Below are 23948 nucleotides of genomic sequence, written 5' to 3'. Positions count from 1 at the left end.
TACTATCATGGAGAACCGACAAATATTTTTTATATTTTGTGTTTGTGAAAATTGTATAAAAGTTTTTGTTCCTAATAAATTAAATGTAATCTATTATGGTTGAATAATGTTACGGACATATAGATATGTTAACAAAACAAAAACTTATATTTATTTAAAATATAAATATATTTACAAATACTGATGTAATTTATTTATATAGTTATTTTAGCAAATTTGATTTTAATCATAGTTCATTGTATTTTTGAAAGTACACATATTTATAGTTCTTTCAAGGTCAACCTATATAATTTTATTAACAAGTACTGTTAATTATTGTAAAAACACCAAAATATATATAACAGTGTAACATTGATATTACAAAACAAAGAAATTTACTATGGGATAAATTTTGCAAATACAACAACATATATATATATATATATATATATAATATTGTAATATTTATATTAACTAACTAAAAAACCTGATTATGTTAGTATACTAACCTATTTAAATGATTTATGAAAACGAATAGACCTGTGGTGTACAACGGGATAAAACCTAGTATGTATTACTACATATCTTGTATTTACAAAAAAAAAATCTTTATAAATTAATTGGATTATATATTTATTACTTATTTTTGTTTTTTGGACCAAATTTAACTGTGTATTAGGTACTAACCCGCGGAAAACTGCGGGCTGAACTTTTTTGATGAAAATTTGTAATAATTTATTTTGTTATTATGTTATTTATAATAGTTTGTGATTAAAATTTTGGTTTAATTATATTATAATTTTTGTATTTTAAAAATGTTTATTGAAAACCTTTCAATAAAACATTTGCATGTAATGAATAAATTTGTTTAAATCTTTGTCAGTTAAACGCAATCTTTGCTATAGTTGTAAAGTAAGTAAAAATATATAACTAACATGTAAAAAGAGCAACTAAATATGACTAGTGAAAGTTCTGAAAAACCTCTTTGAAAACAACATTCATTTTTTTTTTGTGGTTTCCCTTTCTTGTCTGTAAAAAGCACTTTCAAATCTGCTTTTGATTTCACCCTAGACATTGCCCTATAGAGTTGTCCATGAGAAAAAACCGGTCTTGGCAAATACAACCCTACATAAGATAAACTCTGGTCTTCGCTTTTGTTGTTGGTCATAGCAAAAACAACTGACAAAGGAAATTGTCTTCGACGCATTATGAAAGGCAACCTAGTGTCCGATAGCGATAATAACATCCTAGGAATAAGCACAATGTGACCAATTCTAGTTCCTGTAATGATCCTAGCTTCTAAAACATGATCAGCCATCTTAGTTATTTGTAACCTAGTTCCATTCATCAACCCTCCATTTAGATCTATATTTACAACATTACCGGGCAACATATCTTAAGTCTAAGACTATGATTTGGTAATCCTGATACTTTGATACTATTCAAGAAATCTGGATTATATAGTGGATTTTTTAGTTCTTTTGTGAGAAGGGTCAATTGAATCAGAATTTAGATAAACTCTCTCTTCACCTATAAGCAAACCAAACCAGTAAACAAAACAAAAAAAATAGAGGAATGAAAATCTTATTTCGGTTACGGGAATAATTGATGAGATATTAGTTTAGTAAATTTTGAAAACTATTATTTATTTTTCTTCTTCTCTCTCTATTTGAAACTGAGTAATTCAAACAAATAAAATAAAAATAGGGAAAACTAACGAAGAAAATGAACTTTATTTGGAAAAAATTATCTGTATTTTTTTTTAAATTTAAGCAGTTAATATATTTAAATCTCAACTTAGTTTTATTTTTGTAAAGAATAGTGGCTAAAAGATAAATATAACTTTTTAAAATAGATAAAATACTATATCTATATCTTTTATTTTTATTTATTAATTTTTAAAATTTAAGCTGTTAAACGGAACTGTTATATATTTTATTCGATTAGATTTTTGATAAAAATTTGAAACCTTAAATTTTTTTTGATAAAATTTGTAGTTGTAGATTTTTAAAATCTTAGCTGTTAATCTTTTTTTTTTGAAGTATGAACTAGTTTTGATTCTAATAGATTTTTTTTTAACTTTTCTACTATTATTTTATTTGATGTTTTCCTGATTTTTTAATGACAATTGAATGTAATTTTTATCCATTTTAAGATTAGTTTCATATTTAACTTCTCAATTAATATAGTAGGATCTATATATATATTTTTGCAGTAGTTTATGAAAAAAATCATGAAGTTCCAACTTATTTACAGGAATGCCATTGTGTTAATTTTAAAAAACAAAAACGTTTGGTTTCGATTTTTTTGTTTGGGTTCGAAAATAAACATTAACAAATCAAAGTCCAAGCCCATTTCACTTCAAAAATCTAATACACAATAAATACAGATTTCACCGCCAATTGTTTCTATTCAAAAATCTAATACACAATAAATACAGATTTCATTGCCTTCCATGCTGATCCTATGCGAGATTTGTGTTCCAACATCTTGATTTCCAAATATTTTCTTCCACTGATTGCATATCCTATAAATCAATCAAGCAAAACAGAATTAAATATCAGAATATTTTCTATCACATAAACATACCATAAAAAACAAAGATCGTTATGATCTCTTTAATTAGTCGCTAAAATCGGATCTTTTTGGTATCGTAACAAACGTGTTGGTCGACCTAATCATATCCCTATAAATAATACTAACCTAAAAGGGGTTATTGGTTCTATGATTTTAATGGATTTGTAAATCCAAACAAAAACCATATGTTATTCAATCATTGATTTTAAAATACTTATTAAAATTATGTGTTATTGGTTCTATGATTTACAAATACTTGTTAAAAACCCATGTTATTCATTTAATGATTTGTTTTTGGATTTCAAAATCCACAGTATGTTTTAGATGGATTTGTATAGATTTGAAAGTGTAAAATAGAAGGATTCAAATCCAAGGATAAAACATGTTATTTCAAAATCCATGTGTTTTGATTTTGAGAATATACAATTCCATATGGATTTAGAAATCACCTCTCCAATAACAGCCTTTCAAACTCCACTCTGCATAAGCAATCAAACTAACTCTTACACATTCTCTCTATTTTAATTCTCTATGGCTGTTACTTTTTCCTTCTTGAAAGATGTTCGACCCTACAAAACCGCATGGAGGATTCAAGTGAAGGTCATCCATTCATGGCGTCAATATACCCAAAACACCGGTGAAACGCTAGAGTTGGTTTTGTCGGATTCAATGGTAAAACTAAATGCTTATGTTTACGCCATATAAGACTTGATATTACTAATGCATCTTTCTGTTTCATTCTTTCGGAGTAAAAAAATTCATGCATCAGTGAAGAAGAACTTGGTTTGCAAGTACGTCAATAGGCTTCCTATTGGTAACTGGGTTTTCATTGAAACATTTGCTCTTAGCTATGCAATTGGTCAATTCAGACCAACTACGCATCTTTACAAGATGTCATTCATCAATGGAACAATGGTCATGGACAGTGACCCTGCTTCAGATGCTAGCTTCCTGACATTGGCTAAGTTTAAGAACATTCAAAGTGGCGAATCTAATCCCAACATATTTGTTGGTAAGTATCTAATTACGATTGTTCTTATAAATATTCTATCTATTTATATTATTCATTATGCAGAGGTTATTGGTCAAATTGTGAGTCTGGGTGAATTGGAGGAACTCGAAGCCAATAATAAGCCTAACAAAAAATTGACTTTTGAGCTTCGAGACGAAACGTAAGCATTTTCTCCTAATACAACTATATGAAACGTATTGATGATAACATATGATATCACTAATCCAACTTACTTATTATATATGATAGAGATGATAGAATGTCATATACCTTGTGGGGTTCCTTGGCCGAGCACGTTTTCAAATCCTGCCAAGACTCTGATGGAAGCATCATGATCTGTGTTCTCAGATTTGTGAAGATAAAATCCTACAAGGGTATAAACATGCTATTATTACCAGTTATTTAACTCTGTTCCCGCATACTTTATTTCATGATGATTTTACTCAATCAGGTGTAAAATTCTTGACTAATTCGTATGATGCTTCTCAAGTCCATGTGAACCCACTGTACGATGAAGTTGATGTTTTCAGACAATCGTAAGTTGTCTACAATATACATTTCAAACTATTTTTAACAATATATATTTAGTTTTAAATATTGGATTTGTATGTTAACAGGCTTCCGGATGATGGCCTCTCTCTCATATACCGTCACAAGCAACCATGATGGGAGATGGTTGCTGTTCAAAATGAAAATGCAGAAAATTTTCCAAGGAAAACAATTGAAGAGTTGAAGAATTCTTTTGAGGTATGTAAATCTAATGTTAACCTTGTGCATTTTAGTTATAGTATTCAACTATAACCAACATGTATCTGTAGATTGGAAAGGCAAAGATTCATTGCACAATCTACGCCATTGACACCGACTGGGCTTGGTAATATATTAGTTGTCGTTCTTGCAATAAAAAAGTCACTCACATCCACGATGGGGTGAATAACAAAGGGAAAAAACCAAGGTTTTACTGTGAAACTTGCAATACTGTTGTCACTAATGTGATTCCAAGGTAAAGAAATTTCTATACTCGATTTACGCCCAAATCTATTTACCAGTATATATATGTTATTCAAAGATATTTACGTTATTTCTTATGATCTATACATTCACATTTTTAAGGTTTATGCTTTATGCTAATGTAATGGACAATACTGCTGAGACCAAATTACTGTTGTTTGACTCAATTTGCTCTGAGATTATTGGTGAATCTGCCCCATCAGTTCTTGGTGGCTCCGTTGATGAGGTATTCACCCGCATAAGATGATATTACTTTACTTTTGTATAATAGACATTTTATAAATTAATGTATTAAAACAATTTGTTTATAATTGTTGTGTAGATTGTAGATCCAGAAAATTTGCTTGATCCAGTGAAAAGTCTTATTGGAAAGACTTATCTCTTTCTGGTAAATGTTGAGAAAGCAAATATATGGGATGGTAAAGACACCTACAAGGTCTCCAAAGTACTCGTGAAAGATGGCCTAATTGAAGAACAGCTGTTGGAGAATTCATCAGAGAACGTCAATGCAACGTCTATTGTATATGGTGACCAGGTAATTTATCATAATACTAATCTGGTATTACTATTATCTCTGCATATTTTATTTAGTTAACTATGTACTTGCTGTTTATAGGGAGTTCTCATGTTAGAAAACAGCCCGCATACTACCGACTCTATTACTCCATCCTTCAAGCGTGTTTATCCGGCTAATGGAGCGACTTCTGATCAAAACTCAGCTTCCAAGAAGTTGTGTATTGAACCAATAGATTTAGAGAAGTGTTACTCAGAATTTGGAGCTGAAGGAGTTAATGAACAATCTGAAGGATCAAACATGGAAGATGGGGTTGGAAAGCAAAAGGAAGTCGGTAATGGAAGTGGTGTGGACAATTCAGTCATTGAAGGGAAAAAAATGATGGTCGAAGTTAAGATCAAGGTCGAAAAGAAGGAATGATTCGTGGCTTCTCATATTTTTAATTGTGCCTTTGCTTTTTTCTTTTTTCTATTCTCATGTTAAAACTTTCTAAGTTTGGTTTTTTAAGTTTGGTCTTATCTTGGACGCAAATAAGTGCTGTTATGCAGCTATTTTTAAAATTATGAAGTTTCTATAATAAAACTTTTATATTTCTGATTCATTTTAACTTTTTTTGATTGCATCTTATAGATATCTATATAGATAAACCATTACTATCTACGTTCTAGACTTTACTGTAAAGTTATATAATATGAAAAAGTTATATAAAGAACTGACCTCTGTTTATTTCTGACTCGCCGAAGGTTTAAGAGCAAATCATCATCTCACCATGGGACAAAACTCCCTGTTGTAAGCATAGAATTTCCATATAAGTCAAAATTATAAATTAATCATTTCTATAATTTCGACGTAAACTAATAACCATCTATAATTATATAAATAAAAAATGCTACACGACATCAGAGAACAAACTCTGTCGGATCAAAAGCCATCTAAACATTATTAGATGATCTTGGTTTTGCCAAAAAAAAAAACCTCATATCTCCTATATAGAATGTATGGTTAATGGTTAATAAAAATTAAAATCAAAACTCAATCATCTTTTAAAACGTGAATGGAATTAGATTTGTAAAATAAGATTCTCTTTTGATTTTCAAATTAACTAATTAGAAAATCAAGTCAAATTTCTCAAAATATTTGTATCCCATAAGTTGCTTCTTTTTAGTTGTCATTGAAACCAACTATCTATATTTACTAAGAAATCAAATATTTTGTTTTAACTACGCAATCCTAACTCTTGATAGTAGTGAATTACGGAAAATAAAAGAACGAACCTGTTTAAGACTCAAATAAACATCCTCTCATCATCAACAGAGAATCACCTACAACCTGTTATGAGAAAATATTAGCAAACCATGAAAAAGAAACAGGACCCTTCTCTTTCGGATTTTGATTCTAATTCTAACCCATCCAAAAAACCCGTTTCATTCAAAGTTCTACTCCTCATAATCAGATTACTCAAACAAATGCATCTAATAGTAATGGTTCTGTTCTACTAAGCACAACTTTTAGTAGGGTTTTAAACGATATTACCAACTTTGGTAATTCCTCTACTGGTAATTTAAGGACACCAACAACTCTTCAACAGTCCATTCCTGCAATGCAATCACCACATGTTCTTGGTTAATTACAACTCACATACTGTCAATTAACCATTTTATTTTCATTGTGAAAACCATATACTAATAGATGTAAACTAATGTTTTCACTAGGTTCAAGTGCTTTAATGGGCATGCCTTCCATTGGAAATGCCAGCTCCGGATTGATTCAGAAATCTTCAATAGATGTACTCACGGATATCACCAATCTACATCGCCGGGTTGCTCCCACAAATACACGTCCTTCTGCTAATACCCACAATAAACGAAAAGGTTAATGTTTACCTCAAAATAAAACATATCTACATTACGTAGTCATACATATATACTAACTCAATTGATCTTTCTATGTTTAAAGTTAACCAATGTGATGCTTCTATTTCATGCATAAGCAACCAAATACAATCGAAGCATGGCACCAATGTCCATATGTTTCCAATTAGAAATCTGCAAGAAGAATTTGAAAATGCATCAGCCACTACTTTTATCCAAGGTAATCTATAGATACATAACTTTGTGAAGTTAATAGGAGATATAGTATATTATTTTCTAATTAACCCATGATAATTATTAACGGTGTCCTATAGGAAAAAATTCTTCCCCTATGAATGAATCATTCGAAGATAGTAGTACTGATGATGAAAGCATGTACCATGTAAACGATGAGAGTTGCACTGACAGTGAAACTGCCGAGGAACATACCTACTATATCAGTAGTACTGATGATAATTCTGACCAATACACTGATGAAGATACTCACCTGCCAAGCCCAGTTAATATAGAAATCCAGAGAGCTACAGAACAACTTAGTGATATATCACCTCAGATTGCCAGAAGTGAAGAACATTTAAAATTCATGGCTAAAGTGGATCAAATGTTGCAGAAAACAATTGAAAAGGAAGCAGCAAATCAGAAAATCACTCAACCAAAGAGAAGAGGTCGCCCACGTTTGCAAAAAAATTTGAATTCTGAAACACCGAAACCAAATAAATCAAGTATCATTCATTTTTAACTAAATGAACTCTTATGTATTTTAGTCCGAGTTTTAAATTAACAATTTATAAATAATTTTTTTTATACCCCAGCTTATCTTGACCACGGTGATGCTACATACAAGTGTAAGTTTTGTGGTGCCTTCATGTGGTATGATGAGAGTATTAACAAAAGTAGGAAGCAGGAAAACCCAACGTTATGTTGTGGTGAAGGGAGTGTGAAATTACCCTTTCTCAAAGAATCTCCTGAGCTTATCAAGAAATTGCTCAAAGGGGATGACGCAATGAGCAGAAACTACAGAGAAAATATTAGAATTTATAATATGATTTTTGCCATGACTTCTCTTGGTGGAAAGGTGGATCAATCTATGCTAAAAGGGAAAGGGCCAAATATGTTTCGATTGCAAGGAGCAAAATTTCATTTGATTGGCAGTTTAAAGCCGGATGAGGGTGACTATGCTAAGTATTCACAACTATATATAGTTGATACTGAAAACGAAGTAGACAACCGAGCAACTGTCATCAAGTAATCATTCTAACTACACATTTTTACACCAATTTTAGTTTCAAAAATATACTCATGTTTCTTACTTCGTGTTTTCATTATTTATATAGCAAGGGTAAAAATTCAAAGCCAACCGCACGGAAACAAAAACTGAATAAAGATGTCATTGAAGCCCTTATCAAAATGCTCAATTCTGTAAACTCGTATATCAAAAATTTCAGGTCGGCTAGAGAGAGGTTTGATTCTACTAATAATGAGCCATTTCACATGGGTATTGTCTCTGATCGGAAAGGTGTTGATGGGAGGATATACAATATGCCTACAACAGCAGAGGTAGCTGCTTTAATCCCTGGGGATTTTAAAAAAAAAATGCCTGACCGTGATATAGTTATTCAAGAGAAGAGTACTGGTCACTTACAGAGGATAAGCCAAATTCATATCTCCTATTTGGCCCTACAATATCCTCTCATTCTATGCTATGGTGAGGATGGTTTCAGGCCTGGTATTGAGAAATGTTATCAGAAAGCCAACAACAACAAGAAGAAATGTATAAGCATGAGATAGTGGTTTGCATTCAGGATTCAGGAGAGGGAAAACGAGTCTCATACTTTGTTGCATTCTAAAAGGTTGTTCCAGCAGTTTCTTTGTGATGCTTATACAACTATTGAATCTAACAAACTATCTTACATCAAGTTTAATCAGTCGAAACTAAGATGATGCGAGAACTACAGCTCCATTAAAGAGGCTGTCGCAGCTGGGACAACAACTACGGGTGAAGAAGGTAATCAAATTTTAATACCTTCTTTTTTCACCGGTGGACCTAGGTATATGGTGCAAAGCTACTACGACGCAATGGCAATCTGTAAACATTATGGATTTCCTGACCTATTCATCACCTTTACTTGTAATCCTAAGTGGCCAGAGATAACAAGATATTGCCAAGCAAGAGGTCTAACTGCTGATGATAGAACGAATATTGTTGCAAGGATTTTCAAAATCAAGTTGGATTCTTTAATGAAAGATTTGACACAAAGAAACATGCTAGGAAAGACAGTTGCGTGTAAGTTTTTTTTACCCGGTACTTGATGTTTTATTGCTGTTTTTTTGGTTTTGCATATCCTCATTTGCATTTATTTTGTACTATTTCAGCTATGTATACTGTTGAATACCAGAAAAGAGGATTACCACATGCTCACATTCTCTTATTCATGGCTCCTCAAAGTAAACTACCAACGGCCGACGACATTGATAAGATCATTTCTGCAGAAATTCCAGATAAAGAGAAAGAGCCAAAGCTCTATGAAGTAGTTAAAAATTCTATGATTCATGGTCCATGTGGTTCAGCAAACAGGAATTCTCCGTGTATGGTGGATGGATCATGTTCAAAGAAATACCCAAAAAAACATCAAGATATTACAAAGGTTGGTGGTGATGGTTATCCTTTCTATTGAAGAAGGATCTCAGAAGACTACATTGAGAAGGGTGGTATTAAATGTGACAATAGGTATGTTATGCCTTATAATAAGAAGCTCTCTCTTCGTTATCAAGCTCATATCAATGTGGAATGGTGTAATCAGAATGGTTCTATTAAATACTTATTTAAGTATATAAACAAAGGCCCATATCGTGTTACGGTGATTGTTGAGCCTATGGATCAGTCTAAAACTAATGAAACTGTAACTTCCGGCGAAGCACCAAATACCGAGGAGAAAAAGAAGAATAAAATAAAAGATTGGTTTAACTGCAGGTACTTTTAATAAACTTAAAGATCAACCCGCCTATTTTATAGATTATCACATTCTAACTTGCCTTCATGCTAATTCTATCTCTTTAGGTATGTATCTGCGTCAGAGGCAATTTGGAGGATTTTCAAGTTTCCACTTCAACATAGATCTACAGCAGTTCAAAGACTCTCTTTTCATGTCGAAGGGAAGCAACCTGCTTATTTTGATGGGAAGGCTCATATTTCAAATGTTTTAGAACGTATACTTAATCAAGATTCACAGTTCATGGCTTGGTTGACTTTGAATAGGATTAATGTCGTTGGAAAGAATGGGAAATGAGCTCGAGAACTTCTATATGCTCAAATCCCAGCATATTTTACTTGGGATGGAAAAAATAAGCAGTTTAAAAAGAGATCAAGAGGTTTTTCTTTGGGTCGTATTAACTACGTTCCTAGAAAAATGGAAGATGAATACTATCTTAGGGTGCTTCTTAACATTGTCAGAGGTCCAATGACTTTTGATGATATCAAAACATATAATGGTGTTGTTTACAAATCTTATAAAGAAGCATGTTTTGCGCGTGGAATTCTAGACGATGATCAGGTTTTTATTGACGGTCTGATAGAAGCTGCTCAGTATAGTTTTGGGGATTACTTGAGGAATTTTTTTGCTATGCTGCTTTTATCGGATTCTCTTGCTAGACCTGAACATGTATGGTTACAAACATGGCACCTTTTGTCCGAGGATATAGAGACAAAAAAGACACAACAGTTCAACAATCCAGGTAATAATCTCCCAATTTAACACAATACTTGATCAATGTCGATTACTATTTTGTTTATCTACTAACACGGACAATCTGTTTTATTCAATTATACAGAACTGACTCTAACAGAAGCTCAGATTAGAAACTACACTCTTCAAGAAATAGAAATGATTTTGTTGTTTAATGGTGGGACTCTAAAAGACATTGCACATTTTCCTCAACCATCACGCGAATATATTGATAATTCCAACCGGTTAATTGTTGATGAGTTGAGATATAACCGTGAATTTTTGGAAGAAAAGCATGCTAAATGGATAAAGATGCTAACGACTGAGCAGAGAAGTATATACAATGAGATCACTGGTGCTGTATTCAATGATTTAGGTGGTGTTTTTTTGTTTATGGCTTTGGAGGAACAGGGAAAACATTTGTTTGGAAAATACTAGCAGCTGCTATTAGATCAAGAGGACAGATTGTCCTTAATGTTGCCTCCAGTGGCATCGCATCTTTGTTGTTAGAAGGTGGTAGGACTGCTCATTCAAGGTTTGCAATCCCTTTGAATCCGGATGAATTTTCAGTTTGCAAGATCAAGCCTAAATCAGATCTAGCTAATTTGATAAAAGAAGCATCGCTTATTATCTTGGATGAAGCGCCAATGATGAGTAAGTTCTGTTTTGAATCTTTAGACAAAAGCTTTTCTGATATTATCAAGAACAAAGAGAACAAGGTATTTGGTGGAAAGGTGGTTGTTTTTGGAGGTGATTTCAGACAAGTTCTACCAGTGATAAATGGAGGAGGGAGGGCAGAAATTGTTTTGTCATCACTTAATGCTTCCTACCTTTGGGATCACTGCAAAGTCCTAAACTTGACTAAAAACATGCGACTACTATCAGACAACTTAAGTGTGGATGAGGTTAAAGATATCCAAGAATTTTCAGATTGGTTATTGGCTGTTGGTGATGGTAGGATTAATGAGCCTAATGACGGTGAGGCAGTAATCGATATTCCAGAAGAATTGTTGATTACAAAAGCAGAAAATCCAGTAGCAGCAATTTGTAAGGAAATTTATGGGGATCCAACAGAAATGCACAAAAAAAATGATGCTACATTTTTTCAGAAGAGAGCTATTTTAGCACCGACCAATGATGATGTCAACACAATTAACCAGTATATGTTAGAGCATTTGCAAGGTAAGTAAACGTTTAAGTTAGACTTTAAATGTTTTTTTTTTATATAAGCCTAAGTTAAATGTTTTTGTTATTCTAGGGGAAGAAAGGATCTACCTAAGTGCTGATAGTATAGATCCTACAGATTCAGATTCACTGAACAATCCGGTAATCACTTCAGATTTTTTAAATAGTATAAAGATGTCAGGTTTGCCACACCATGTTTTGCGTTTAAAAATTGGTGCGCCGGTTATGTTGCTTAGGAATATTGATCCCAAAGGTGGGTTGTGTAATGGAACTAGGCTCTAGATTACTCAACTTGCTAATCACATTGTCGAAGCTAGAGTAATAACAGGGACAAAAGTGGTGAAATAGTTTTAATCCCTATGATAAATCTAACACCTTCAGATACCAAACTTCCATTCAAGATGCGTAGAAGACAGTTTCCACTATCTGTTGCATTTGCTATGACCATCAATAAGAGTCAGGGGCAGTCTCTACAGAAAGTAGGACTTTACTTGCCTAAACCTGTGTTCTCTCGTGGCCAACTTTATGTGGCATTGTCTAGGGTTAAATCCAAAAAAGGGTTGAGAATACTAATACTAAACAAAGAGGGAAAGATTCAGAAGCAAACAACTAATGTTGTTTTTAAGGAAGTTTTCCAAAACATACACTGAGTCAGCTACCTCTCCGAAGGTAAATTTGACCCACCTTTTTATATTAGTAGGTACTTAATTTCTAGGTTGGAAACATTTAAGTTTAATAGTTTTCATATAATTGTTATGTTTTATTCAAAATGCAGGTGCCTCATTCTCCATAATGCCACTGATTCACCTCCCATGAATGAAGCATATCATAATCGACAGTCACGACTGATATGAATCAATATTTTGGTTATTGTAATTTTTAAATTTTTTCAAAACACATATTCAATACGCAGTTTACTACAATTATCTTGACCGTTTAAACACAAATTATTTCATTTTGTTTGAGAGCCAAGTTATTTAATTGTTTGCAAATCACTTTAATTTCCATGATTTAAGGCAGTGAAAACACTCAATTTTTTTAATATAATTTTAGTGAATGAATATATAGATACTAACCTCAATAAACTTAACTGGAAGACGATTAGTCCTGGTAGCAAATAGTTTGTTACATGTATGAACTTCAACATGAATAAACAAAACACAATTAGCTTAATTTTTAACAGTATCGTTGCTTGATTTTTCTACTAAAATAGCTTCCTCTATTACAAAAGTATTACCTTCTCAAACTGATACAGATATATACTGTATCAGACACTTCTATTAGTTATTGCTTACAATTTCAACAAACCTGCAAAGTAAACCATTATTCAATAACACTATGAGTACAACTGCCTTAAATGAAAGATATCTGTAAAGGTGAATTGTACTTAGCTTTCTCAATGGTGTGTTTTTCATGTTTATAGAACATAAACGTGAATATTGCCTGCACCGCGTATTAGGTTAATCCTCAAGCGACTCCCATCTCTGATAATCAAACCTTCACTTTAGTGTTAGATGCAATCATATCCGAAATTGGTTACACATTTGATGATTGGCAATCTTATTAACAATCAATCTATTATCATCTCTAAGTTGCTTGAGGTTATGACATGTGAAACCCAACATCAATATCAGAAACAATTAAAAAAATTACAACACAAATATCAGATTAATTTACCTGGAACACATCATATTAGCTCAAATCCTCGATGGCTGTCCATATCTGATAATATGTAATCAATCGCTGACTTTATTTTTAGCCTCAAATATCCCTGGATATGTTTCCAAATTCGCTGATCTACAAGTGATAACAAACCCTTATATTACCATATTCCAGTGGAAACATGATATGGAATGAGAAACCCAACATCAAAAAAAATTTAAGAACAACAGCAGAAACAACAGATTAAATTACCAGAAACCGAATCGATTTCAGAATAGTTCACCCACGATATGGAATTTTGGAGATAGCAGCTTCCCAATTTTAATATTTATGATTGTATTCAAATTTGAAAAGAAAAAGCGAGAAAAACGTAAATTCTAATTTCTGAGAATTCTCTCCATCTTAACGGTCACAAGAAGGAGAAAAAAAGAGAGATTGAATTTTGCCTGGAGATGCCGCAGTTAGTGTTCCACCATGTTCAAGAGAGACGACTACATCCGAACTAATCACGACGCCGTCTTTTCCAAGTGGCAGGTGGGTACTCTCTCTAATGAAACCCCTCTCAGATTTCAAGAAATTTACTGATTCCGGGTTTAGGGTTTTGCCTCGATCTTTAATTCCGCTGAAACCCTTTCGAGATCACAAGGGTTTCGAATGATATCTCTTTGAAAATTCGTGGAATTTGATTTAAAGATCCCATTTTTATACTCTTTTCTCCAACGTTTCTTTGTTTGTACTTTCATTGATGTTTCTGGGTTTTTTTTCTCTGAAGGGTATCGCCCGATCCATGTTTCTGCGTAAACCCATTTCCGAAACTGCAGAACTACGGAAGACTTATGCGGATTACTCCTTAATCTCTCGAGATTTAGGTCCAAAGGTCACATTTTTATCTCTGCAACTCTGTATTTTTGTTGGCCTTTGTCTCATGTTTGTCATCAAGTTATGATCTTTCTTGTAAGTAATTCAGTTTAAAAACCTCATTTTTTGAAAACAGATTCTGATAGGAGCCGACGATAAGGAAAATTTCAGAAAGGGGAAAGATTGTGTTGGTAGATACAGAGTCCAAGAAGCCCTTCCGGGTCTGTCTGAGCTTGGTGTATCTGTTATGAGTCATGACCAGGGGAGAAAAAATGATGGTCTAATGGCTACTCTTGGTCAAACTGAAAGCATTAAATATCGGCTCCGGTCTTTTGGTAGATCTATTGTTCATCGTGACTTACTCAAGAAACTTGGCGACACCCCGAGAAAGTAAGGTCTGTCTCAGACGATTCTTCCTATCACTCAGAAGAAAGCTGTCAACAAAACCGAAGAGAACAAGCATGATTTAGCAGAAGAGAGAGAGATGAGTTCTGATGCAGCTGAGAAGGAGAGTAATTTGCTACTCAGTCCGTCCAGACCTCAACCGGTTTCAGACAGACATTCACATGATGACTTAGTTGATGGGTCTGATTCTGCGTCTGTTTGTGGAGTCTTACTAGAAGATGGTACTGCTTGCATTACAACTCCAATCAAAGGAAGAAAGAGATGCACAGAGCATAAAGGGAAGAGACTTTCACGTGTTTCCCCTGTAAACGCCTTCTTCTTTCTGCTGAGCCCAACAGAACGTGATGAAGCCGTCAAAGAGGATAAGTCCAAACCGAAGACATGTACAGGCATGAACCAAGAGGATTCAGGTGTGAATCTTTTATGTGAAGCTACAACAAATAATGGTTTGCCTTGTACGAGAAGAGCATCTACGGGAAGCAAAAGATGTTGGCAGCACAAAGATAAAACTGTGGACCATGGATCATCTTCCGAAAATGTTCAGTCAGCAACCACAAGTCAAGTAATTTGTGGTGTTAAGCTGTACAATGGATCGGTATGCGAGAAAGCTCCACTGAAAGGACGGAAGATATGTGAGAATCACATCTTAAAATTCAAAGCATTAGAGTAACTCCTTTTGTAAGTACCTGACCGAGCCGGTTTTGGTATTGGTAAAACTTTGTTGATTTACCGTATCATACTTTTAACTCTAGATATCTTAGGTTGCATGAATTAACTAAGTAGGTACAAGTTAATCGTATGCGTTTCTGTAAGAAGCAGCTTCACTTTTCTTAATCATTCTCTGTAATAATCTTTGTTGCTTTCGGCCAAATGTAGAAGCTGCTGCAAACTAGCTACAATTCTCATATCTGTAGTTTTTGAGCCTATCTAGTATCTACTTCTGTCTTCTTTCTCATCACAATTGATACACGTCTGTATTAAGTAAGCATCACTCTTGAACCTAATGGACTGCCTTCCCGTTTTTTTTGGTACATTTGCTTTTGTCTACATGTTCTGTTGTGTTGTCTTGACACTTGAAACCATCGTAATCATCTGCAGAACCATTCTAAGTCATTGCTATCTGAGGGGGTCCGTTACTTAAGAATACTGAACAGAAATAGTAAATATGATAAGGAAGAGTAAGCATGCATTGATTCAACCTGTAAGATTGAACAGATACATTATAATATTATATCATATATTACTTGTTTCCGTCTTCTTCGTCTGATCGTCTCACTTCAGACGTCTCTTGCTAGAAGTTAACAATAAAGCTTGAAGAAATATTTGTTCAAGAGGTCACTGAACAGATACATTATTAAGGAGCAACTGATATAATTATTTCGAAATCCTGAGAATGAACAACCTCTGTTTCTCACTATTTCATAAGGTTAAGATACATTTGGAAAGTAAGTAGTCAACAATATACATAGAAGAAGACCTAGAGTTTTCGATTGGAATTACTGACATTGTTTTATTTGGATGAATGCTAGCTTCAGTTTTCTCTACGGCAAAAAAATGGAATGTACAATCTCTTACAGTAACACTGTATGTGGTTTTAAACACCACAAAGAATCAGATCAGACCATATGGGTGATCTTGGAATTAGGTGAAAACGTTCCTTTTCCGTGTTGTCACTGTTTCTGCCTCCATTTCTTCTCGCGGTGGGACTCTTAAGTGCAGCTTCATAACATCATATACTGTGAATCCTATTGCCACGGACGGTACAACCTAGACAAATCCAGACGATAAAAAAGTCTGCAACTCAATCGTCGACTATTATGCGAAAACAACAGACAAATCTATGAAACGAATCTCAAACCTTAAGGTAATTGATGCTAAGCCCGGAGAAGAGTTGCTTCCAACCTTCTTCTCTAGCAATCTTGAAAAGGGTTTGCATTGTTCCTCTTCTTCTTGTTTCTTCCATAACGGCTGCTGATAGTCTCTCAACCTGGGACAGGGAGTTTCGGGTTTAATACTACTAAAGGATGTGTTGGGAAAGAAGCAGAGAACCAGATCAAACCTGCATTTGTCTCCTGACAACATCAAGAGGGTACGTCAAGGTCTGACCAAGCAATCCAGCGACAGACCCGCATACAAGTTTCAGGGAAATGTCTTTCTTATGTTCCGCAGGGACATGGCGTTTCATCTCTTCGTAGAAGTAGAACTTCAAACCAGCATAAGGGAATATCCCATACAGAGAAGGAGCTGACCACAAGCAACCAAAGAGGCAAAGAAAAATCAAATCTTTTTTCAAGTCTTAGTGAATGAGATATAGCAAATCCAAAGTAATGGTTGTTATGTACCTACACCACGATATAGGCCACGGAATCCAGATTCTCTGTATGTCCTCGAGAAACAATCTACAATACCTCTGTACACAATTTGTTCCAGAGGAACAACGGTTTTTACTTGCGTCTTTGCTGAACCAACAACCTGCACTGCTGAAACCTCTATGAGCCTACTTAGGTTCTAGCTCAGGAAAAGACATAAAACACACAAAATAGATTACCTGATAAGCCAGCTTTGTCCGGACCAGGTCAAGAGGATAAGTGAAAAGAACCGCAGTACCACCAGCGAATGATCCCGCAACAAGATCAAGCAATGGACCTCGAGTAGTATCAGGGAAACCAATAATGATCCATCTCCTGTATTCCTCATAAGCCATGTAATGAAGAGCTGCATAGGGAACTATCCGAGCAACACTTGCACCATTCCCTCTATACAAAAAAAACCAAAAAAGAGGTTAAACAATCTCTTTGACTGAAATTGAATGGAGAGCTCAAGCCTCAAAGGCATATAAAAAACTCAAGAGAACGTACCGGTAGAAACCCATCAAACCTTCAGTTTTGCCAATCTTGTTGATTGATCCTACAAGTCCTATCCTTTTAAACTCGTCTCTTCTTGTCTGACAAAAAGATCAATACTTTGACAAGCTTCTTTTAAATCCAGAGATCAAGATTCCAATTGAGAATGCAACACTAAAAGCTCTCTAATTTTGATGTTTAGTTTCATGACTCAAGTAAACCTGACTGAATCAGGTTACGAATCAATCTTAGCTTTGTCATATCTTGAAGAAACAGTACAGAGCTGGATAAAATCGAAAAGAAAAAAAAAGAAAAAACCCAAATGATTAGTGTACCTGGAAAAGAATCTTAATTCGCTCGAGTGGAGCAACGGCGGTTTTAGCTATACCGCCGGTGACGCCGCCGGCAATAAGCTCCTTTGCGAACAAAGGCATCGAATCAATAATTCCGTTCTTCTCTTCGCCCTCCGCCATCTCAACAGAGGTTAGAGAGAGAGAAGAAAGATAGATACGGGTTGAATGGGTCTTCTTCTTCTTCTTTTACTCCTCCTTTATCGAATCTTTGTACAGTTTTGAAGTAAAAAGAAGAAGAAAAAACGAAGAAGAAAAAAAGAAAAGTTCTTTGTGATCGATCAATCAAAGACTTGGTTCCTGTATGATTCTCACCTTCTCCTGCAAGTTATTTTTATTCTCCGTTTAATTAGTGCCAAGTTATATGATTTTTTTAATTTTAATCTCTGCTTTTGCTTCCATTTTTTTAATGTCTTTGAAGATTCCAAGTTGAGACGATTATTTTCTCTTTTACACCTTTTTAATGTGTTGAATTATGTATTTTTAAACTAGTAAACACATAAAAAAAAAAACTGTATATACGAATAACAATCAACTTATTTGAAGACAACTTACCAGTTTGAATCTAGATTATTATCATAAACAGATAATGTATACTGAGGCTGGTCTTTGAAACACAAGAAATACAAAGATCAACAAAAATGTGAAGTGAGCTAAATTGAAGTTTCAGGGAGTAGAGTTTCTCCACCGGAAGTAACTTAATCTGTCTGTGCATGAACACTTAGTTGTTGTGAGCGGCAATTACATAAGTCAAAGTCCTCGGCGGAGGAATTACTTGTGTGCCTCGACGACCTTAGAGTAAAACTCCCATGACTCGTGCGTCTCAGTTATGGCAGTCTGACCAAATGGATTCTCTGCCACAAACTTCTGAACGTTCTCCGCATCCGCTAATCTTTCAAGATACTTCCTTAGCTCACCCTCAGGTCCTGTCACAAGAAATTAAACATCAGTGTGACATTGTACTTAGCATTTGACTCAAAGAGATCGTTGAGAACCAACATGTTTCTCGGTTAACTCTTTCTGGTTGCTGTTGAGTAATTTAATAATGTAAAGAGTAAAGACTAACCCAATGCAGAATCTTGATGCTCTGTGTACTGGTACGGGGAAGGGAAGATTCCAGTGTATGGCTGAAAGAGAGGAAGAGCAATACCAACCAATGTTGAGGTTAAAAGTGTCATTGAATGCATAATATATTCGCAGGTGCTCGAATACTTACAGGATTACACAAGGCCTTGTCGGGTGAATCGTCAACTAGCAATGTGTTTGTCTCATCATACTTTCGATTTCCACAACTGATGCATGTCCCAACACGTTCCCATACTGTTCGTAGATCCTTGAGGAACAGAGGCTTATCGTTCTTCTCCTGCGTTTTAAACTTCGTTGTAGTGCATTTATTCTGATCCTGTGTACATATAAAGATTAGGATTGGTGAGTTCATTAGCTGGATTTTGGACCAAAAATTAGAGTGAGCTCTGCTCGTATGTTAAACTACATATCTCATAGTCATAGAAATGCAGGTTACATAGCTCATAAAGATTGTATACTGTGTTGCTACAATCTCAATGTCAACTGCATTTCTCATAATCTAGTTCTGTCATATGGAAACTGCACTTCTCATCATCTACTCTCAAAATCTAGAAAATAGCTCACAGAGGTTGTAGAGATCACTTACAAAACAGAACAACAGATTCCTCGCATAGTTTCTCATTACAATGCTGACCATATAATCCAACCCACTAGTAAGAGAAAAAGGAGAGATGGAGTTAACTGAGGAATTGAACTTCGTATATGTATTAGACACCTAACTAAGAAAGGCAAAAAGCAATGCATTTGAGTTTTTAATCAGTTCAAGAAGCTTACATGCGCCTGGAGGACCATATCGCAACATTAAATCTCTCAAAGCAAAAGTCGAGAAAACTGGAAACAAAAGGCCTCCTGAAGACTATAGAAAAATGGACAAAGGAATTACTCTGCAGTCAAAGAAGCATGTAACAACTTACGAATGACCACATTGAAATGAATTCTTTCTTACCTGATCTGTATGATACTTTACCATCTGGAATAAATTGACCTGTAAAGCCCTGAACGATATCCGCCAGTATGCCATTCAAATCAAATACAAGCAACTTTTTAGTACGACCATCACATGAACATTTAGGTACACTTCCAGTTTCTGATGAAGCAACTCCTTGAACCATATTATTTTGTATTACAACAGAACTTGACAAAGACATTTCAAGCTTTTCCCCATCAAATTCTGGTTCTTCATCTTTCCTAGGCACGGAAACAGCATCCTTCTCCTCCATATCATCAGTTTTATGATCTAAAGCATTTTTCTTATTCTTGCTCTTCTTTGTTTTGACCTCAACCTTGCTAACACCTTCTGCTCCCAAAGCATTCTGATCAACTTCTCCCTTTACATCATTTATCTTTTTACTGTCGTCCTCCATATTGTCTGTTATATGATCCGACAGATTTTTCTTCTTCTTGCGTTTCTTTGTTGTGACCTCAACCTCACTAACACTTTCTGCTCCCATGGCATTCTGATCAACTTCTTCCTTTTTACTTTTTTTCTTTTTTTTGGTATTTTCAACATCCTGAACACTTTCCTTCTTAGTTGCAGAATCTTCAGTGTTACTTGCCAAATCCTTACTGGCAATCTCCCCATCAGCATTCCCATCGCAATTTTCCACACCTTCTCTATTTGATTGATACAGCAAACAGTCGCTATCCATGATGGCTACTGATTCGCAATTTGTTTTCTTTTTTGTCTTCCTCTTTTTTTTTTTGCGTGCAACATCACTAACACCTTCGGCTCCAATTGTATCCTGATTAGATTCAATATTTTCATCTTTTGTCATTTCTTTACGTTTTCCAGATTTCTGAACTCCACTTTTCTCTCTCATTACAGACTTTTCAGTTTTACTTGTCATATCCTCTCCCCCCAATTGTTGTCCGGCATTCCCATCACAATTTGGCATGTCTTTTTCGTCTGAATGATCCAACAAACATCCTACAGATCCTGATGGCTCACAGACTTCCATATCTGCAGATGACGTTTTCTTCTTCTTCCCCTTCTGTTTTTTGCTCCTTACATCACATACACCTGCTCCAAGGACGTCCTCTTTAACTCCAGTTTTTTCATCTGTTTCCTTCTCTTTAGTTTTTCCGAGATTCTGTAAACCACTTCCCTCCCCAGTTACAGAATTTTCCCTCTGACTTGCTGGATAACTAATTAACTCTCGCCCACCATTCCCATCATTATTTTCCACAAACTCTACTGGCCCGCTTTTCATGGAGGTTGATAAAGTATTTCCTAACGAGTCGCAGACCTCCACTGCTTCGGTCTTTCTCTTCTTCCTTCTCTTGACTTTAGGATTCTGAGCCACAGTTTCATTGACATATGTGCATTCTTGTTGTTCCACTGTGTCATCCTTGGATTTTGGAAAACTACTTATCATAACACTAGCAACAGATATTTCCTCTTTACTCATCGATTTTGATTCTTCAGCTTCAGAAATAGTATCGTGTTTAACTTCAAGAACGTCTTCTTTAACTTCAGTAATTCCATCTGTTTCCTTGCTCCCATCATTATTTTCCACACACTCTGCTGACCCGCTTTTCGTGGAGGTTGGCAAAGTATTTCCTAATGGATCACAAGCCTCCACTGTTTTGGTCTTTCTCTTCTTCTTTTTCTTGGCTTTAGGACTCTGAGTTTGGGCCACAGTTTCACTGAGTTTGACATCTGTGCACTCTTGTTGTTCCACTGTATCATCCTTGGATTTCGGACAACTACTTATCACAACACCAGCAATAGATTTTTCCTCTATATCCATCGGTTTTGATCCTTCAGCTTCAGAAGTAGTATCGCATTTAAGTTCAAGAACATACTCTTTAACTTCAGTATTCCCATCAGTTTCCTTATTCCCATCATTATTTTCCACACACTCTACTGACCCGCTTTTCGTGGAGGTTGGCAAAATATTTCCTAATGGATCACAGACCTCCGCTGTTTTATTCTTTCTCTTCTTCCTTTTCTTGGCTTTAGGACTCTGAGTTTGGGCAACAGTTTCACTGAGTTTAACATCTGTGCACTCTTGTTGTTCCACAGTATCATCCTTGGATTGCAGACAACTATTTATCACAGCACTAGCAACAGAGTTTTCCTCTTTACTCATCGATTTCGATCCTTCAGCTTCAGTAATAGTATTGCACTTTACAGCAACCCCTGCATTGGTACTATGAATATCAACATCACTTTCCTTCAGTGCCTTTGTATCCCTCTTTTTCTCTCTCTTTCTTTTCTGGTAACAAGTCAAACTAGTAGCATCTGGCTGTGAATCTTCTTGCGCTGAAAAATTAGGGCCGGTACAAAGTTGTGCAGCTCCAGCTTTTTCACATGAATCTTGACTTTGTTTGTGTGACCCTTCTTGTACTATACCATTTGACAGAGTGTTGGGTGGCTGCTCTTGGTCTTCGTTTGTGATTTTCTCTACATCATCCGACATTTTCTCTTCACAGGAAGCCTCCTCTTTCTTTTTCCTCTCTCTCCTTTTTGATTTTTTTCTACTGGAACCATTCTTATTAGCATCTGGTAGTGAATCTTCTCCTGTAGATAAAACTGGATCTGCGTGATGTAGATTAGCTGCAGGTAGTGTAGATACACGATTGTCGGATAACTGGACTTGACCTTCACAGGTGGATTCCTCTGTTTCCCCCTCTTTTTGCGCTTCAGATGAAACAGCCCCATCTGTGTTACCATTCTGGCTACTGATATGAGAATCATTATTCTTCAACTCACTATCATGTTTCCTTGATTTCCTCTTCTTTTTCCCCGATCTCTCCTTATGCTTATCACTCAATTCAGGATTATTCAAACAGCCATTTGAGTTTCCGATTTCTGAAACAGTCTCCATGATCACTTTGGTTTACTCAGAAATCAACTGCAGTTACAAAACAAAAACAAGGGAAACGTTACTTAAATTAAAGCACAAGTTAATAACTCACACAATTATTAATTAAGATACCTCACATAAATCCACCAAACGCTAGAGGTAAAACATCCTAAACAGAGCTCCATAAGTCTCTAATTGATTGACAACTGATTCATAGATACTATGCATTCAATGTGAACTAAAAGAAGCAGTCAATCCAGAAAAATATGCACATTCTAAGACCATTGTTCATGAAAATATGATTGGCAGTGTGTTCTGTAATCCCTAAACACACAAAACGGTACTTAGCAAAAGCCATTAACGAACTACAGAATCTATTCACAAGAGATAAGAAGAGAAAAAACGAAAAATGCCAGATTCAGTCGACCTGAGGATATTCAAACCCAAAAACCCAGAAGTTTTAGTGAATCTTCAACCCCAGGGTCAGATCTTAAATCCGAATATGGAAAACAAAAATCACCCTGAAGAGGAGACGAACATGGCAAGACATTAAATTCAACCCGAAAGTAAAAACAGGCTAGTGTCTCAATACCGACCACCGTATCGAAAAATTCCGGCGATGCTTTTTATACGAAGAAGAGCAGAAGAAGAAGATAACCTGGAAAAATAATTTGAAAATTGGCGAAGACAATCTCTGAAGGAGACGAACTCTCGTAAGAGGCGCGGCGAATTCAAGAGCCAAGGGTTAACTAAACCTTCGTTTGTGTTCCTGCTCCGTCCTAGAGAACTAATAAACCGTTCCGGTTTAAATTGAAATCCCCAAAAACATTATCGATAACCATGCCGGTTTACAAGAATGACTCTTCATTAATTCTTAAATGACGAACACGTTTAATACCCAACAAAAAAAAAGGTCCATATAGTTGGCCCATTTAGAAATAGACAATATGGACTTGGGTTATATTATGATACATGACAGATGCAAGAGTAGCTAGGATGATTGACGATTCTGTTCATGAAATCAAGAAATTCAAAGTCATATTAAATTTTCTAACTCACGGTTA

General features: G+C 35.1%; 2 protein-coding genes and 3 pseudogenes across 7 annotated transcripts; 3 read left to right on the top strand and 2 right to left on the bottom strand.

The window, feature by feature from the left end:
• The first annotated feature begins 3087 nt into the window (after positions 1-3087).
• On the top strand, positions 3088-5513 carry LOC104727740 (replication protein A 70 kDa DNA-binding subunit B-like; annotated as a pseudogene).
• Positions 5514-7829: 2316 nt separating this feature from the next.
• Positions 7830-12521, top strand: LOC104727739 (uncharacterized; annotated as a pseudogene).
• Positions 12522-13711: 1190 nt separating this feature from the next.
• Positions 13712-15729, top strand: LOC104727738 (protein EFFECTOR OF TRANSCRIPTION 1-like; annotated as a pseudogene). Its single transcript, XR_015571815.1, has 3 exons — positions 13712-14067; positions 14306-14410; positions 14528-15729. The product of XR_015571815.1 is annotated as a protein EFFECTOR OF TRANSCRIPTION 1-like (transcript).
• Positions 15730-16190: 461 nt separating this feature from the next.
• LOC104722338 (mitochondrial carrier protein CoAc2-like) lies at positions 16191-18389 on the bottom strand. 3 transcript variants are annotated; one of them, XR_015571814.1, is made up of 7 exons: positions 17975-18389; positions 17655-17740; positions 17345-17552; positions 17143-17268; positions 16856-17040; positions 16655-16783; positions 16191-16563 (listed from the first exon to the last, which is right to left on the bottom strand). XR_015571814.1 is itself a non-coding variant. In XM_010440490.2 (7 exons), exons 1-7 carry the CDS (start codon positions 18110-18112, stop codon positions 16438-16440), a joined length of 1002 nt encoding a protein of 333 aa, XP_010438792.1. In that variant the 5' UTR covers positions 18113-18389; the 3' UTR covers positions 16191-16437. The 3 variants fall into 3 exon arrangements, 2 of the variants coding, with proteins under 2 accessions (XP_010438792.1, XP_087330132.1); XM_010440490.2 differs by having other exon boundaries at positions 17139-17268; XM_087474006.1 differs by having other exon boundaries at positions 17139-17268; positions 17655-17864; positions 17975-18314.
• Positions 18390-18489: 100 nt separating this feature from the next.
• Positions 18490-23729, bottom strand: LOC104722337 (uncharacterized). 3 transcript variants are annotated; one of them, XM_010440489.3, is made up of 8 exons: positions 23543-23665; positions 23312-23405; positions 20022-22932; positions 19850-19931; positions 19662-19725; positions 19206-19391; positions 19056-19116; positions 18490-18915 (listed from the first exon to the last, which is right to left on the bottom strand). In XM_010440489.3, the coding sequence occupies exons 3-8, from the start codon at positions 22903-22905 to the stop codon at positions 18761-18763; spliced, it is 3432 nt and encodes a 1143-aa protein (XP_010438791.2). In that variant the 5' UTR covers positions 22906-22932; positions 23312-23405; positions 23543-23665; the 3' UTR covers positions 18490-18760. The 3 variants fall into 3 exon arrangements, with proteins under 3 accessions (XP_010438791.2, XP_010438790.2, XP_087330131.1); XM_010440488.3 differs by lacking the exon at positions 23312-23405 and having other exon boundaries at positions 23543-23729; XM_087474005.1 differs by lacking the exon at positions 23543-23665 and having other exon boundaries at positions 23017-23405.
• Positions 23730-23948: the final 219 nt, after the last annotated feature.

This window comes from Camelina sativa, chromosome 11 (assembly GCF_030686135.1).
Source record: "Camelina sativa cultivar CO46 ecotype springtype chromosome 11, ASM3068613v1".
NCBI lineage: Eukaryota > Viridiplantae > Streptophyta > Magnoliopsida > Brassicales > Brassicaceae > Camelina > Camelina sativa.
This window is presented reverse-complemented; position numbering and strand designations above follow the sequence as displayed.